This window comes from Aulonocara stuartgranti, assembly GCF_965226115.1.
Source record: "Aulonocara stuartgranti genome assembly, chromosome: 6".
NCBI classification, from domain to species: domain Eukaryota; kingdom Metazoa; phylum Chordata; class Actinopteri; order Cichliformes; family Cichlidae; genus Aulonocara; species Aulonocara stuartgranti.
The window spans coordinates 39,238,218-39,254,749 of NC_138944.1; the positions used below are offsets into that span (position 1 = coordinate 39,238,218).

Sequence of the window (16,532 nt, forward strand, 5' to 3'; positions counted from 1 at the left end):
GCTTGAAAACAATTTGGCATTTGAGTAAGTATTGAGTATTTTGGTATTCAAGTAAGTTAAGTTGTTTTACTCTGAAATGTTAACCGGAAATCAGTAGCCTTGATAGCTAAGAGGCGCAGTTGAGTTTGAAAACGGTTAAGCCAGCATTCGCTCAGTGTGGTTTTGTTAGGAACAAAATCGATAAAAAGTCGCCGAACTCCTGGTAAACATTTAAGTAACTGTGACATTTATGGTCTAAAACGGCTAACAGCGTTTGTTCCTGGAACAAAGACATCCGGGACATGAGACTGCTTTAAGACGAACTGTAACTTCGGTGAGTTAATTGTCTAAGGAGTTGATTCTTTTCGTCATTGTTAGCGCCACTAACGCCGCCTTACTCCTCTGTAGTTAGTGGTAACCTTATGCTAAATAAGTACCTAATGAACTAACACATTCTCTGCTTTTTCTCAAGTTTTACGATCGAAAAATGCTAACTAGCTACGAGTTACCGTAATGACATTATATAGGGCAACAACAGTATACCAATCTCTTAAACAATTCAAGATTTAGGTTGAAAGCGCCATAGGTTTAGGTTGATAAGCGTCTTTTTTTTTTCACTGACAAAATCCCAAACACAAGTTGTTTTTTTGGGGGGGGGGGGGAGATTGTGTGAGTTTTGGAAAACGTAAATCAAATTTTATCGACGCTTTTATGGTCGTATATGGTATTAAATTTCGTAATAAATTACGGTGACACGTCCTTTTCGTAGTAACTTGTGAAGTGTCCTGTGTGTATGTGTGTCATAAACGGCTCTGAAGTGTCTGCTGACTCCACTAACATAGCTTCTTTTCTGTAATAGTGTGTCGTACTGTTTTGTCCACAATAGAGTGGCCACAAATAGAACTCCAGATATTTAATTAAAATGTACACACAGCATTGCTATATTCTGCAGCTCATTGAATTCAGGATTTGAAGTTATTATTCATATTAGGTAAAACATATAGTGTGTGTATATTTAGTGTCTTAAACAGGGCTCTGTCCGTGGTGGTACTCCGTCCTGTCCTGTAGCCCAGCTGGCCTTCTTTGTCCTGGCCACACAGACTCATTAGCATTCACCATCCTACCAGAGCATCCATCTGTCCCCACAGACGATGCTTTTGTTCCCCATTTTAATGTTAAAACTTTGCCCTCTTTGTCCAACTGTCCCCTCATATTAAAAGCCTACAGATGTGTCAGCCCATCTCCAAAGACGAATGTTGATCTAAAGCCTGGAAAGTTTTAGGAGTTCTAGGTGAGAGTTGCACCAGAGGATAAACAGAAGTGATGCTTACAGTTTACGTAAATTGAGATATTTCATTGTCAGAATATCACAATTTATAGCTGATTTACATATGTTAACGTTTCTGTGGCTGTTGTTCAAACTGGTATTCACAAACAAAAGGGCAGAAAAATTATGATATTAATCCTGAGGGCGAATCTGTGGGAGAACTCTGAAATGCTAAAGATGGTAGTTGTCCCAACTTTGTCACCAGAGAGCCAATTAACACCCAGATAATGAAACAGAAAGTCTTTGACTTTTTACCACTGGAGTGAGGAGATCTCTGAAAATGTTGACTTTTTTTTGGCCGGTCCCCACTTTTTCACACCCCTCTTAGGTATCTGCAGAACATGCCTGCTCGTGTTCTGCAGGCTCATCTGCGGTATGTGTGTGGAGTGGGAGGTATTTCTTCTTCAGAGGTTATGTGGAATCATCACAGAATGGTATAGGTCTTGTACCTTGTAGCTGGTCTGGTTTGGTAAACATCCAACACCCCCACCCCCCTGTTATTTCTTTAATATTACTGTACATGAGTTTATCCTGTTGTGTCATTCTTTTGCTAACTAACTTGTATAGTACCCACAACTCTTGGCTGACATTTCCTTTGAGCTTTAGATTAGAATAACTTAATCTTTTATTTCAACTCAATAATAGTTACAGATCACAGCGTTTTAGAAATACTGGTTGGATGTTCCAAGTAAACTCATAATTTTCTAGCATAGTTCATAAATTTAAAATAGATTTCTTTTAAGAGTTTCATCATGTACATGTAAGCCATAGAAGGGCTCCAACTCTCATAGCCATGATAGTTCTTTGCACTTTAGGATTGTCTTAATCCTAATAATGGTTTTATCCCATGCTGGCGTTCTGGCTTGGCTAAATAAGTGTGAGCCATCCTGAATGGTATTCCAGTGAATATTCTGCAGTTTTGTGTACTGTAAACACCTTACTTTCACAGTAATGAAACAATATAGTGGTCAGATAGAGGTACCCGTTTGTGTCAGGTGTTATTCTGCTGTCTTTATAGTCTGTTTTTTTTTTTTTCATAGTGGATAAAGAAAAAAAGTGACTAACAGCTCAATGTACAGTGCTGTGGAAAAGTATTTTCCCTGTTTCTGATGTCTTTCTTTTTTATTTTTGGAACATCATTTATTATATGATGTAAAGTAATATTAAACATACATGGCATGAGAATTACAAATTGCAATTTTTAAATCATGATTTTATTTATTAATGGGGAAAAAGGCTATTTAGACATACCTGGCCCGATCTGAAAGTGAATTTCCCCTGAACCTGCTGGTGTGGCACTTTTGACACCAAGAACTGCAAATGTTTGCAAGGGTGTTTCACATCACTGTAGAGGAAGTGTTGTTAGTTCATACCGAGATGAAATGGAATGTTAACTTTCCAAAAAGTTCCTTTTGCCTCCTCAGTCTACGGGCTATTTTCTGAAAAGCTTTGGTTATCATTAAGATGGTTTTTTTGGCAAATGTGACATTACCCTTTTGTACTTGTACTCTCCTATGGATTAAATTTTTTTGTGGCCAGCAGTTCTTTAGATGATGTTTCTTCTTTGACCTCCTGGGATGAGTTGTCAATGAATTTTTTTAGTGTTTTTGGTAGGCCTGGTACTCCTGGGAAGGTTCCCCACTGTTGGAAGTTTTTGTTTGTTTGTGGGAAATGGCTTACACCATGGATCAATGGAGTCTCAAAGCCTTAGAAATGGTTGGTAAACCTTTTCTGGCTGGTGGATGTCAGTGACTGTGTTTGTTTCTTTAGACTGTGAGATGTGTTGCGTTTTGAAGTCTTTTCAGTCTACTCCACTTTGTAGGACAGATTCTATTTAAGTGATATCTTGATTTAACAGATCTGGCAGTAATCTGGCCCACGTGTGACTAGTGAAATTGAGCTTGACTTTCCAAAAAAAGTGTGTTTAAAAATTAAGAAGGCAGCAGACAATGTAGTTTGCAGTCAGGTATTCAGCTGATACCCATCCGCTTAAGTTAATTAATTATGGTACACTAAAAATTTGTACTCTTTTATAAGAGGCTGATGTTGATAACCTAAAGTAACAGCGCTTCCATCAAATGACATCAAGGCTGAATCGTCACCATGCCAGTGGTGAGAAACGGCAGCCCAAACTAGGTCGCGTGAGGAGCCGTGACTCCATTTGAGCTTTGTGTTGTTGAGGCTGATTACAAATTGAGAGATGGGTCACAAAGGCGGGATACAGTGAGTTGCAGTATGAACATAGCATCTATGTCAGAATCTACATTGCTTTCACAAGAGGGAAAAGACGCACATGAGAAAGAGGAGTGAAGTCACTTTAGAACTCAACCTTGTTATCTGGTATCAATTTACAGATAGTGACTGTGTCTCTTCAACCCTGCATTTCACTGAAATAAACTTTGGACATTTTTGAGGGCATTGGATAGTCACGGGGACATCGCTTTGTTGTAAATGCACTGAAATCACATTACCTCTTAAGCTTTCCAGTCAGCTGCAAGGAGATCCTACAAGGTTTATCTTTAATTTTAGCCATAGGATGTTTTTCAAATGAAGTCAGAAATTGAAAGCTTTGTGTCTATATAATTCTTATAGCAATGAACTTGGAATCAGTGTGTAATGTAAAATAATTATTACAATGTTACAGATTTGTTCAGAATAATTTTTAATGTTGATAATTTTTCTGCTTCACAACATAATTCCTTTTGCAAGTGCGGCATTTTGAAGAAGTGACATATTTTGATGTACTTATTAGTAGGAAGCAACAGATTAATTCAGTTCATTTAATGCATTTTCCTTTTAATGTAAACCTGAGATAGATCCATACAGTAGGACATTTGGTGATAGTATGCAGAAGATCAGTTATTCTAAGTGATTAACCTTATGTGTCCAGACAGGAATGGCCTGTGATGAAGATGATGTGAATCACACGCTATGAACTGAGGCTACGTCCACACGTACACGGGTATTTTTGAAAACTGAGATTTTCCTTTTTCGTTTTAAAAAATAATCCCGTCCACACGTAAACGCAGAAATGAAGGAAAATGCTGCTAGGAACATGCCAAAGCAACAGGTGGCGCTAGATTCCTAACCGTGCAGAAATGTTGGCCAATCAGAAGTCTAGAAGCCTCGGTGGGGAAAAAGTAAACAAAGCTGGGGCATAGAAGCAGAACCGAGTCGTATGTGTGGAGGGACAGTAACTGTGTGTATATGTAAGCATTTAAACACTGCAGAGAGTAGAATTAACAGTATTGTAGAAATTCATTTAACCAAAACAACGTGGTGCACAGTGTGACGTCAAAAAAGGCGCACACCTTTGACGCTGCGTTTTCTCAGTTTTCTCAGTTTTTCTCGTCCACACGTAAATGCAAAAACTGAGTTTTCGAAAATATCCACCCTGGCAGGAGATTTTAAAAATCTCAGTTTTCAGTGACTGAAAACGCCGTTTACGTGTGGATGGAAGGTGCAAACGCATAGAGAAATCTGCGTTTTCAAAATTCCCGGGTACGTGTGGACGTAGCCTGAGTCAGCAGATGCAGCAGGTGTTACAGATCTAAAGTTTAAGGGTCAGAATTTTTTATTCAATATAAAACACAAGTTACGGCTGCATCATTAAATATACTGGTCTGTGGTATCTTCAGTTGACCCTGTCCTTGTCCACAACTGAGATTCAGCCATAGCTAGTGTCAGCCTTCAGCGGTGTATTTAAAGATAGGCAGGTGGCGTGCTACACATTCATCATTATCACTATCATTAAAGCTCTAGTTGATAATTAATTGTAGATGTAGAAACGTACAGGTGCATGTGTTTATCCTGGATTAGCAGGTCCTGGCCCTGTTGAATGATATTTGCAACTAAGAATCGGTAAATAACACCATTTACGGATGTATATATTTTTTTAATATTTTTGTTTAATTATTATTATTAATAATAATACTTTATTATTTATTTATGTAAAATTGTTTTAGATTATCTTATCTAACAGTATTTAAAGTAGGTTGATTATTAAAAATTGCTTTAGTGAAAATACACAAGGTAACTGTTTTGTCTTAAAGTTCATGCATTCTTAAATTGTAAAGTTGAAGAGCATGAGGACACCTGAGTGGGGGAAACAACTCAAAAAGCTCTGATACTGCAGAAAACACATGAAAGGCTTCTGAGTGTGAAGTATGTGCTAAAATGAAAGGCTGACGGGAAGCAAGAAATGGCACAGCTTTTCAGTGCATGCTAACACAGAATAGCGCTTATCGCCATCAGCATATCTTCATCTAGAAGCGAAATGCCACATCCTAACAGCTTTTAATACATTTTCTGCTAAGTTGCTTTGATACCAGCTTATCTTGATAGTGTCTTGATATACTCCTTGTTTCCCGTCACTTAGCTGTATCATGCGTTTATCTGTGGTATTAAGAGGAAACATGCTGTAAAGGCTTCAGTTTGTCCTGCCTGTAATAACGATTATGTTGGATGATGTTTGCCAAACTTAACTGTTACTCCTTCTACCTTCTTTCTTCTTGTACTCTGAGGCCTGATCTGAACTTATTGGCTGTAGACAATTCTGCTTTGTAATGGACTTCTAAATATAAATATTGGTGAACGTTACAGAAATTTTAGTGTTTTGTTCATAAGCTTAAAAGGTCAAGAACAGTCTTCTCCACTAAACATTCAGTTAATCATTTTAGTCTATACCACAAATATGTAACCAGTTTCCCCCACAACCAAAAGATCAGGGTTTAACAGCCATTTGTATGCTTTACTGGGTGCAGAGAGAACAATCATGGAAGAGGAGCAGCTTCAGCTTCACTATAAGCTATGGCGTCACCTACACTACTACTGTATTGTGGGAAAAATGGAAGCTGAATCTTCTAAAACCTTTAATCTGCACACTCAGGTGTATTTTTTACATTCTCCACTCATTCAATATTTGTATTGTTACTTTTATGGAGAAAACTGTTCAATGCAGTGAGACAGATGTCAGTTCTGGATGGGGTGTAACAAAGATGCATCATAAATTAATGTCTTAATAACTGAGCTGGTCAGGTAAAATGTCAAAGATGAGTTTAATGTAGCAGGATTGTACTTATTTTCTCAACACGGAGTTGTTTTTTCCCTGTTCTGAAAAATGTGATTATAGGAAAACACTGTCATGGCCAGTCGGCTTACATAGCACAACGTTTACTGGTCCATCAGCTGTGCTGAACGTGTCCTTCTTAGCCTGTTACTATAACCAACACTCATTGATAGTTTTTCTTCCTTAAATCCTTAAAAGTTGAGTGAAGAAATATATTTTTTTAAAAACAGCCCTTTTAAAAAAAAAAAAATGCATTTTTTTTTAAAAGCGTTGCTTAAAATGGGGGGCAGGGATAGCTCAGTAGGTAAAGTGGTCACCCCATGATCGGAAGGTCGGCGGTTCGAATCCACTTAACGGCTACCCTGAGGTACCCCTGAGCAAGGTACCGTCCCTACACACTGCTCCCCGGGCGCCTGCTTAGTGGGCTGCCCACTGCTTCACTGAGTGAATGGATCAAATGCAGAGAAAAACAAGTAATTTCCCCATGGGGATCAATAAAGTATCTATTATTATTATTATTATTATTATCATTATTATTATCATTATTATTATTATTATTAAAATGGTATTTTCAGAATATTAGCAATGCTGAACAAAGAGCGGAATTATACCTGAATCTGTGACGGTGATCTGCCACACTTTTTCCATAAGCTGGAATATTAACTCTAGGGATTGCACTCAAAGAAAAAAATTGGGGGTCCTTCAACATACCCACATCTGTGTGACAACCAGTCGAGATCAGTGCAGTATTTGTCATAATTGTGTAACACGCAGATTTAGATGATCATGATGTGTCCTCTTTGGCCTTTTGACATCAGAGCTGGCATTCTGAATACAGGCTCAGCTTGTTAAGTGTTTTCTGTTCTTCTGTTTTTTGTTTATTTCATAGTACAAAAGAACATAACATCAGTCCTGGCGTGTTTCTAAGTGAGTCAGCCTTCACAGATAAAATGGACCCTGCATTACCCCAACAACACTCAGTAGATTTGAATGGATACATTGTGCGCCACTGTTGCTCCCAGTACAAAGACACTGGGTGTATTGTAGCAATGAATAGGATTGTGTTGAAGCCTTTGTGTGTTTATATGAATGCCTAAATGTTTTTAAAGTGAATATTCAGTGATGTATGTTTTTCATTATTTTTCTTTAAAACCGAATCATGAAAACTTTTGATGATTTTATATCCAAGAATATAAACCTTGGTCTGATTGTGTCTGCAGGTGGCGGGCTGTGTGCCTCTTTCAGTAGAGAATCTCTGATGGTACTCAGCCTGCCTTTTTCAGAAACCTGCACAGATGTTTTCGCTGGGTCAGGAAAACATCTCCACCCACCTTATGTCTACCAAAGGACCTGTCAAATATGGGGAGCTCATCGTTCTGGGGTAAGCGGTTAATTACTGAGTTCACATAAGTCATCAAAGCAGAACTTCTTCAGACCATTTTTTTTCTTTAAAATCCTTTTTAAAACTGTTGAATGTGTAGGAAATAAGCAGCTTTTGATCAATGTTGTACCTTCCAGGAAGGAGGGAACAAAATCCTATTATTTTACCCACAGGCACACATGCAGGCAAGAAATCAACGATGGTGAAAACACAGTGTTTGGCTTAACAAGAGGAAACCCTTTCTTACATTTTTTTTAACAGGGGGATTTAGCTGTAAGGAGGGATTCCATTTGAGTTCTGTTGTCTCAATATCAAACTTAAAAGGCATACAGTAACCAAACATGCATAATAAATATGAATTTTTTCCGCCAGTGGAGATGGTTAATACAGCAGTCCCAGTCATGGTAAGATGAAGAACAACTGACATGGCAGGAATCATCATCTGCGTATTTGCTTTTTGTCAAAGGGAAAAGTGGTTAATGCAGACACTGTGTACGCACACTCATTCTAAACCCACAGACCACAGAGGCAAACTCGCTCTAAACCCACAGAGTAAAAGCCCTTCAGGTGGAAAGATGGGGTACTGTCATCACCCTGCCAGGCGGGTGGTGTGGGCACCTAAGTTTGTGAATGCGATAACTCGAGATCAAAGCAGCATAGGAGCTTCAAATTGATACCAGAGGCACATCTACAAAAAATCTGGGACAAGTTTGAATCTCAGTGACCTCAATCTCAAGGTCAGAGTAAGCTTTCTGAAAATGTTGTGAATATGATAACTTGAGAACAAGGCGACGTAGGTTTTTGAAATTGATACTAGAAAGTTGTTCTATACAGTGGATGTAGAAAAAGGAGTTAAATTCATAACTGATAGGGGACTTTAATGCGGTCTAAAACTAAATGTTTTAATAAATGTCACAACCACTCATTTACATGTAAAGGAGTCTGGCCTCCTCCCGCAAGCCAAAGACGTCTAATGTTAGCTTACTGTTTTATTTTTAATTGGGTTTAGGCATGAATGTGATTGTCATTAATGACAGTAAAATCCTGGAAAAGGAAGACGGGATACATCCTTAGTTTTGTTTGCACTTATAAAAAAAGTTTAGTGCCTGCAAGCTGCAATCACTTATACAACTTTCTTCAATATTTTATCTATATTTTTATATCATAATCACAAACTTCCATGATATATCATGATAAACTTTTGAGGCCATCTGAACCATTTCTAGACCGTATCTTATAGATATGTTCCTGGAAACTTGTGTGCTCGGGGTGGCTAGTGTTTGGTAAAAGTCTCTTTAAAATCCCTTTTAATTTCTAAAATGTACGTAGTAATTCTAAACCAAACGATAAAACAGCTGGATATTGCAGACATATTTTTGATGTCATCAAAACCATTTTTGGAGTTTGATAACCGATCCTTAAACCTGGTTGTAACATTCAACTTCTTTAGCTGTAGTATAAAGGACAAATTGTGCTGTTGTTGATCTAAAAGGGCCTGGCAGTCTTTGTTTGTGTGCCTTGAAGTTTATAAGCGTCACTGTTTTAGGTAAGAAATTGACTAAACTTAAGCAAGTCTCTTTATTTTAATGTGCCTTGTAGTGTGAGAAATTCAGTTGGGTGCTGCATAACTAAAGTGTGTTGGGAAACTCAACCGTAGCCATTAAATGCTGCCGACTTCCTGACTAAAGGCCATTCACTGTGCACACAAGAGTGAGCCTGCGGTTCAGGGAGGTCAGGTCAGGAACGTGGTGGCTGCTGTGGTTTTAGCCCTTTTGTTTGCTTTTGTATTATTGTGACCACACGTGGAATTAAACAGTCTGGATTGCCCTGAGGCTGGCAATTACACTAGTCATAAGATTTAATTAGAAAGATCCACATAGTTTGTGAAAACATACCTTGTAGTGTGGTTCATAGAGTGGAGCCACAGCGGAACTGGGGTGGCTAGTGTTTGTCTAAGAAAAAGGTGGCTGGTACTTCATCTCAAACGCAGGAAGTTTGCATTAAGCAGTGAAAGAATGGCTTGTCTCAACTGTTTACTTGACCTGCAGCTAACAGCAGCCTGACTCTGAAGATAACTTCAGTTAAACTGACTCTTATTGGAGCCCCCATAACATTCAGGATTGTGTTTTCAAATGTTAAACACATCAGGACGACAGCGGTGCTGTCATTGTTTTGTGTTTTTTGTTAATTTTCAAAACATGATAGTTTGCTTTTAAAAAACAGACACATTTAATGGTATCCTAATGGCTCAGTTGGATAACCTATAAATCTCTCAACCGCAGCATCCTGCTTTTAATTCTGGACTGAAACCGTAGTTACTTTTTGCTCCCTCCCTCAAAGCTTCCTGTCTGCAGTGAAAGCTGTGGAAGGAATGTTTGGGCAATATCTCTGTTCGTCTTTTTACCTACACTACAGAGAAACTGCCTCGGTGTGTTTAGCCAACACAAACTAGCAGAGAAAACTGAAAGTGAAGCTGCTAGGGTTGTCAGGCATAAATTTCTCTTAGGTGGTTCCTTGTTGTTGGTGAGGCTGCAACAGTTTCTCTGGGAAATTCAGAGAAGTTTCGTTTTATTTGTTTTTCTATTGGATGCAGACCTGGGACCTGCAGGTTTAGCTAACAGCTCTGAGTTTGTTAACCATGAGTTGAGGGACGCTTTGGGTCTTCTTTTCCAAAAAGTGAGTTAACTTCAACTCCAACTCACTTTACTGAGAACTTTCACACTCATAAGGTTGAAACAGCAGTTGCGTTACAGATGTATATCAGCTCAGAATAAAAACTATAGTCTTCATCTTTCTAACTCTGTGACTCTGGCTGACAGGAGCATTTTTGTCCAGTTTCCTCGTACTGCAAACCTAACTGTGTGTCACTTTATCAAACGCTGTTTAAATAAAGCTTTAGCCATAGAACACACCAATCAATGAATCAATTGTCATGTTGCAATCGGTCACACGGAAAGATAGCTGTCATCTTGGAGATGATGTGAAGAGTCTGAAGACTTAAACTGTATAAAATGTATTTCAAAGAGAGCTTTAATTGCAGCTGCAGAGTCCGTCTTCTGAATATGAGTTCACTTGCAAAGCAGGATGGATCCAAAACTGATCACTGATTTAGACCACGTCAGCCCCAGTTCCAGGCAGGCTAAGATTGGATCAGATTAGACATAGTTACGTTGGCGAACATTAAAGCAGAGATTTTAAGAAATTGGAGTAAAAAAATTTTTTTGGATTACATTTTTTACTGAATACGTCTGTGTAGGTCTTCAATCATCCTGGGGTTGAGGCGCCTGACAAGGGATTTTTAAAAAAACGCGTTATAGGTGGCAGACAGTTGGTGTTGTAAGCCACCTGGTCTGTTCATCTGTCTTCTCAGTCTAAAATGTGAACATCGGTGTCCTCGAAGGAGTGACCTTTTATCTAGTAGATGCGAATGTACAGCTGAGTCTCGTCCTGTCGAGGTGGCGCATCTATGTTGTGCTGTGCGTTTATGGAGGAGCTGTTTGGTTTCTCCAGTGTAGAGGTCTGAGCACTCCTCACTGCACTACACAGCACACATTACATTGTTTAGTTTGTGTGTGGGAGTCTCATCCTTGGGATGAACCAGTTTTTGTCTGAGGGTGTGGTGGCGTTTGAAGCCATGCTTGGAGAAAATTCTCTGATAAACCTGCTACATAAGGGACGGCAATGTTGTTCTGTTTGTCATTCGGTTTCTCCCTAGTTGGTGTCTGACCTTCTTTCCTGTGTATCTTTGACTGATTTAATGAAGGCTCAGTTGGGATAACCATGTTTAAATCTTTAAAGCGTTTTTTAAATCTGTGTTTTCCTAAAAATAAATAATAATAAAAAATTATATGGAACTTTTATTGAGACAGTGGCCTAAGTTAATTACAACTGCTCGTTTCTTCCTTCCTATGATTAGCACTGACACGTTACTGAAGCTCAGCAGGTCGAGCAGGTCCTCTAATAGACTGAAGGTGTGTGGTTTGATCCCTGGTTGCGCCAGTCTGCATACCAGATATCCTTACTAACCCCAAGCTGCTCTTTGATACATCCATCAGAGTGTAAATGTTAGAAAGCACTGAAGCATACAAAAAAGTGCTTGTGCAAATGAGTGAACAAGGCATGTTGAATAAAGCACTTCGAGTGCTCAGGTAGACTTGAAATATCCTCAGTCTAGTGGATTAAAATGGAGGCACTGCTCTCTCCATTCCCAGGTTGATTCCTAATATTTGGAGCACCACTGACCCTTTGTTTCCTTACTCACTGCTTAACTCTAGATGAACATACTCTAAGTTGATTTAAATGCTGAGCTGCCAGGAGATGATTTTCTGATTTGCCATTGTCTTTGGTTCATTCATTCATAATAATGTATTATTAAAATTAAAATGCCTTTTTGAAATGCAGCTGAACATAAAGCAGTTTTGCTCATCGTTATCCTCTGTGTTCAGGTGTAATGGGTCTCTACCCTATGGAGACAAGGGGAGGCGGAAAAGCCGCTTCGCTTTGTGTCGCAGAAATAAGGCCAACGGTGTGAAACCGAGCACTGTCCACATGTCATGCACACCTCAAGCTGCCAAGGTGAGAGTTCAACACAAATGAAAGTGGCACATTTCTGGTGTATTTTAATCTAAATATGACGAGTGTGAGGAAACTACAATGAATATGGAACGCATATTTAACTCTTTTAATCAGTTCTATCTTAAAGGTCTGCAGGTTAAATATGATGCTCTAAATGGAACATGCCCTTAATAGGATTTAACTAAAACATCTTGAATTTGTTACCAGTTTCAAAATACTCTTCCTGACATGCTTCCATCAGTATTAACATCCCCGCGATTGCTGTAGAAGAAATTCTTTCATGTCTTAAACACACTAACAGAGCTTCTTCTTTCATGTTTGTTTTGTTAAGGCCGTCAGCAACAAGGAGCAGCACAGTATTTCATACACGCTGTCTCGCGCACAGACAGTGGTGGTGGAGTACACTCATGACAGCAACACAGACATGTTCCAGGTGTGTACTTTGAAAAGCATACACCCTACATGGATATTCAACCTTGTGATTTTCAGTATTATCCTTTTTCAAATCAAATCACTTTTATTGTCACATCACATGTGCAGGTACATTGGTACAGTATATGTGAGTGAAATTCTTGTGTGCGAGCTTCACAAGCAACAGAGTTGTGCAAAATACAATAATGTAAACAAGCAAAATACAAGAATGGCTACATCTGAAACTAATAATATATGTACAATATATAATAGTGTATGCATTTCTGGATGTGTATACTAAATATTTTTCTACGTGTGTGTGTGTGTGTGTGTGTGTGTGTATACACATATTTTACAAATTAAATAGAGTAAACAATAAAATAAAATATATAAAATATACAGAGTTGAATATGTGCAAAACAGTGGCATTACTGTACAGTATGGAGTGCATAATGTTGAAGTTCCAGTAGTGAAGCTGAGGTGTCTATGACGTGTTCAGCAGTCTGATGGCCTGATGGAAAAAGCTGTCTCTCAGTCTGCTGGTACGGGACCGGATGCTGCAGAACCTCCTTCCTGATGGAAGCAGTCTGAACAGTTTATGGCTGGGGTGACTGGAGTCCTTGATGATCCTCCCCGCTTTCCTCAGGCACCGCTTCCTGTAGATGTCTTGGAGGGAGGGAAGCTCACCTCCAATTATCCGTTCAGAGCACCGCACTACTCTCTGGAGAGCTTTGCGGTTGTAGGCGGTGCTGTTGCCATACCAGGTGGTGATGCATCCAGTGAGGATGCTCTCAATGGCACAGCGATAGAAGGTCCTGAGGATGCGGGGGCTCATGCCGAATCTTTTCAGTCTCCTGAGAAAGAAGAGGCGCTGCTGCGCCTTCTTCACTGTTTTGTTTGTGTGTACTGACCACGTAAGATCCACGTAAGATTTTTAGGTCAAAGTGAACACTGGATGAATGACATTGTTACATGTCAGTTTTCTTTATTAAAGTGGTGTCTACCACAAAATATGTTCTGTAGGTAGCATAATGAACACCACTGAAAACAAGCAAGACATGAGCACTTGTCTCTGTGTAATTACAGATTGGCCGTTCTACAGAGAGTCCCATTGACTTTGTGGTTACGGATACTGTGCCTGGAGGTCAGAACCAAGCTGACAGTCAGACACTTCAGAGCACCATCTCCCGCTTTGCCTGCCGCATCATCTGCCAAAGAAACCCACCTTACTCTGCACGAATTTACGCCGCAGGCTTTGACACGTCTAAAAACATCTTCCTTGGGGTAGAATGCACAAACTGCTCATTTCCTGTGATAACATTTCTTCAGTTTGAATGTGCTAAACATACATTTGACCTCTTCATAGGAGAAGGCAGCCAAGTGGAGAATGCAGGATGGGCAGATGGATGCACTGACGACAAATGGAGTTCTCGTGATGCATCCTCGCCACGGCTTCTGCCAGGACTCCAAACCTGGTCAATGGAGGGAAATCTCAGTTTGTGGGAATGTTTTTACACTGCGGGAGACCAGATCAGCTCAGCAGAGGGGGAATATGGTGAGCGACTCCTGTTTTCTCTCACACACCACACAAACACACACAGTTGTGTTTTCATATTCTCGTGGGGACATCTAATTGATATGCTTTCCCTAGCTGCTTACTCTAATCCTAACCTAATTGTAACCCTGACACTAAAACCACATTTTGAGACTCAAAAATGTCTTCAAACACGTGGGGGAGGGGAATTTGTCCCCATAAGGGCCGTTGGTCCCCACAAGCATAGTAAACTTACAATCTTTGGTCCCCACAAAGACATGCAAACCTGTTACACACAGACATGCGCAAGGCCCAGGTCATTAATCCCAGGTCATTAATGCCCCCTCCAAGGTGGAATCTGAGTCCAACGAGCTGGTGGATGGGTCTCTTATCGACCTGTGTGGTGCCACCCTGCTGTGGCGCACGGCCGAAGGACTGTCCCTCACTCCCACTGTCAAACACCTGGAGGCCCTACGGCAGGAGCTGAATGCCGGGCGGCCACAGTGTCCCGTGGGCTTCAACACACTGGCCTTCCCCAGCCTGCGTCGCAAGGACGTCCTGGATGAGAAGCAACCATGGGCATACCTGCGCTGCGGCCATGTGCATGGCTACCATGGCTGGGGAGGGCGCTGTGATCCTGAGGTCGAAGCAGAGTGTCAGGAGCGGGAGTGCCCCATGTGCCGTGCGAGGGGCCCTTATGTGCCACTGTGGCTTGGCTGCGAGCCGGGGTTCTACGTCGATGCGGAGTCCCCTACCCACGCCTTTGTCCCCTGTGGCCACGTTTGTTCAGAAAAAACAACTGTGTACTGGAGCCAGATCCCGCTGCCACATGGCACACATGCCTTCCATGCCGCCTGCCCATTCTGCATCCAGCCGCTGAGCAGGGAGACCGGCTGTGTCAAACTGATCTTCCAAAGCCCGCTGGATTAGGAACGACTCTTGACTCTTTATCTGAAGCCTTAATCAACAAAAGAGGGATGCAACTATTTACAGTTTGGGAATTTTCATAACTTAATTTAACTTAATTTAGTGTTTTTTTTAAAGTGCATTTATTGGGTTGATTCTTACCTTTTATACGGTTATATGGTTCAGGCACCAAAAAGGTGATTGTTCTTCCCCAGATACAGCTGTCTGGAAAAGCTGTGATGATCTTTAACTTACTTACACTTAATTTATTCTTTTACCTTTTTAATGTAATTTTGTCTATGAGTCAGTGCAACATTTCCCTGCATCTCTCTGTAGCTGATTACCGTCTCATACTGCATTAATGAGCTGATAACAAGATCGAGTTAAGAGTTGTGTGCAGATGTTGGTCTGGAAGCTTATTCAGGGGAAACACTGGATTTTAGATTTTTTTTTTTTTTTTTAAACATTTTTTTCTTACGTGGAGTGTAAGACTACATTTTGATTTTTGGGGGGGATTGTTTTTTAAACTCCAAAATCAAGTGACCTCTTTTTTTTTTTTTTTTTTTTTTTTTGAATGCAAACTCTGAACCCAAGCTAGCAAAACTGTATCTGGGAAACTTTTTAAGCTGCTCTCCTGTGACTTGAAACATCTATAAGTTTATACATTTTTCAACTAAAGAGATGAATGACTTCAAATCAGCGATCATTGTTTTAACAATTTTTTTTTTTACAAGCAATAAATATAGACTTCCTTACAGACCTGGGTCTGTAAGGAAATAGTTATATTTATACTATTTATTAGGGAATAGTTACATTTATACTATTTATAAGGAAATAGTTACATTTCCTTACAGACCCAGGTAGCTCAGCAGCTCTGTATTCAGCATTTGTCCAGTATCTTGAGGCCAAACCTGTCACTTTAAATTCATCATGTACTTCATATTTTCTTAATTATGTTTTATTCTGATTGTAAAGATTCTTGGACCTCTTTCTTGTACCTTTCTCTAAACTTTATTTTTGTCCCTGATGAGTTTTAAGAAATATTATCCAAGTATCTTTATTGTTATTTTTTTGTTTTGACTCATCGTGCAAGAAATTAACAGCATCATCAACCAAAACCGTGATGAGAGGGAAGGTTAGTCTGAAAGCATCAAAGCAGATGCTGATACGTTCGCTCTGACTCATTTCCTGTGAACCAGGTATTCATTATATTTTGTCACTAGCCTGTTTTTAAAGTGTGTCTCCTTCTTGGTTATGCAGTCATGCTGTACACTTTTCTTTTCCTTTTTTTTTCCTTTTCTTTTTTTTGTACCGATAGCGAACAATAAAAACAAGGCTGAAATTTATGTGA

The 16,532-nt window shown here is 39.7% G+C and overlaps 1 protein-coding gene across 3 annotated transcripts; it reads left to right on the top strand.

The window, feature by feature from the left end:
• The first annotated feature begins 79 nt into the window (after positions 1-79).
• Positions 80-16,527, top strand: LOC309709339 (E3 ubiquitin-protein ligase pellino homolog 1-like). 3 transcript variants are annotated; one of them, XM_082537906.1, is made up of 7 exons: positions 80-313; positions 7,595-7,755; positions 12,201-12,330; positions 12,662-12,763; positions 13,828-14,025; positions 14,108-14,296; positions 14,627-16,527. In XM_082537906.1, the coding sequence occupies exons 2-7, from the start codon at positions 7,670-7,672 to the stop codon at positions 15,203-15,205; spliced, it is 1,284 nt and encodes a 427-aa protein (XP_082394032.1). In that variant the 5' UTR covers positions 80-313; positions 7,595-7,669; the 3' UTR covers positions 15,206-16,527. The 3 variants fall into 3 exon arrangements, with proteins under 3 accessions (XP_082394032.1, XP_082394033.1, XP_082394034.1); XM_082537907.1 differs by lacking the exons at positions 80-313; positions 7,595-7,755; positions 12,201-12,330 and adding an exon at positions 13,241-13,655; XM_082537908.1 differs by lacking the exons at positions 80-313; positions 7,595-7,755; positions 12,201-12,330 and adding an exon at positions 13,241-13,640.
• Positions 16,528-16,532: the final 5 nt, after the last annotated feature.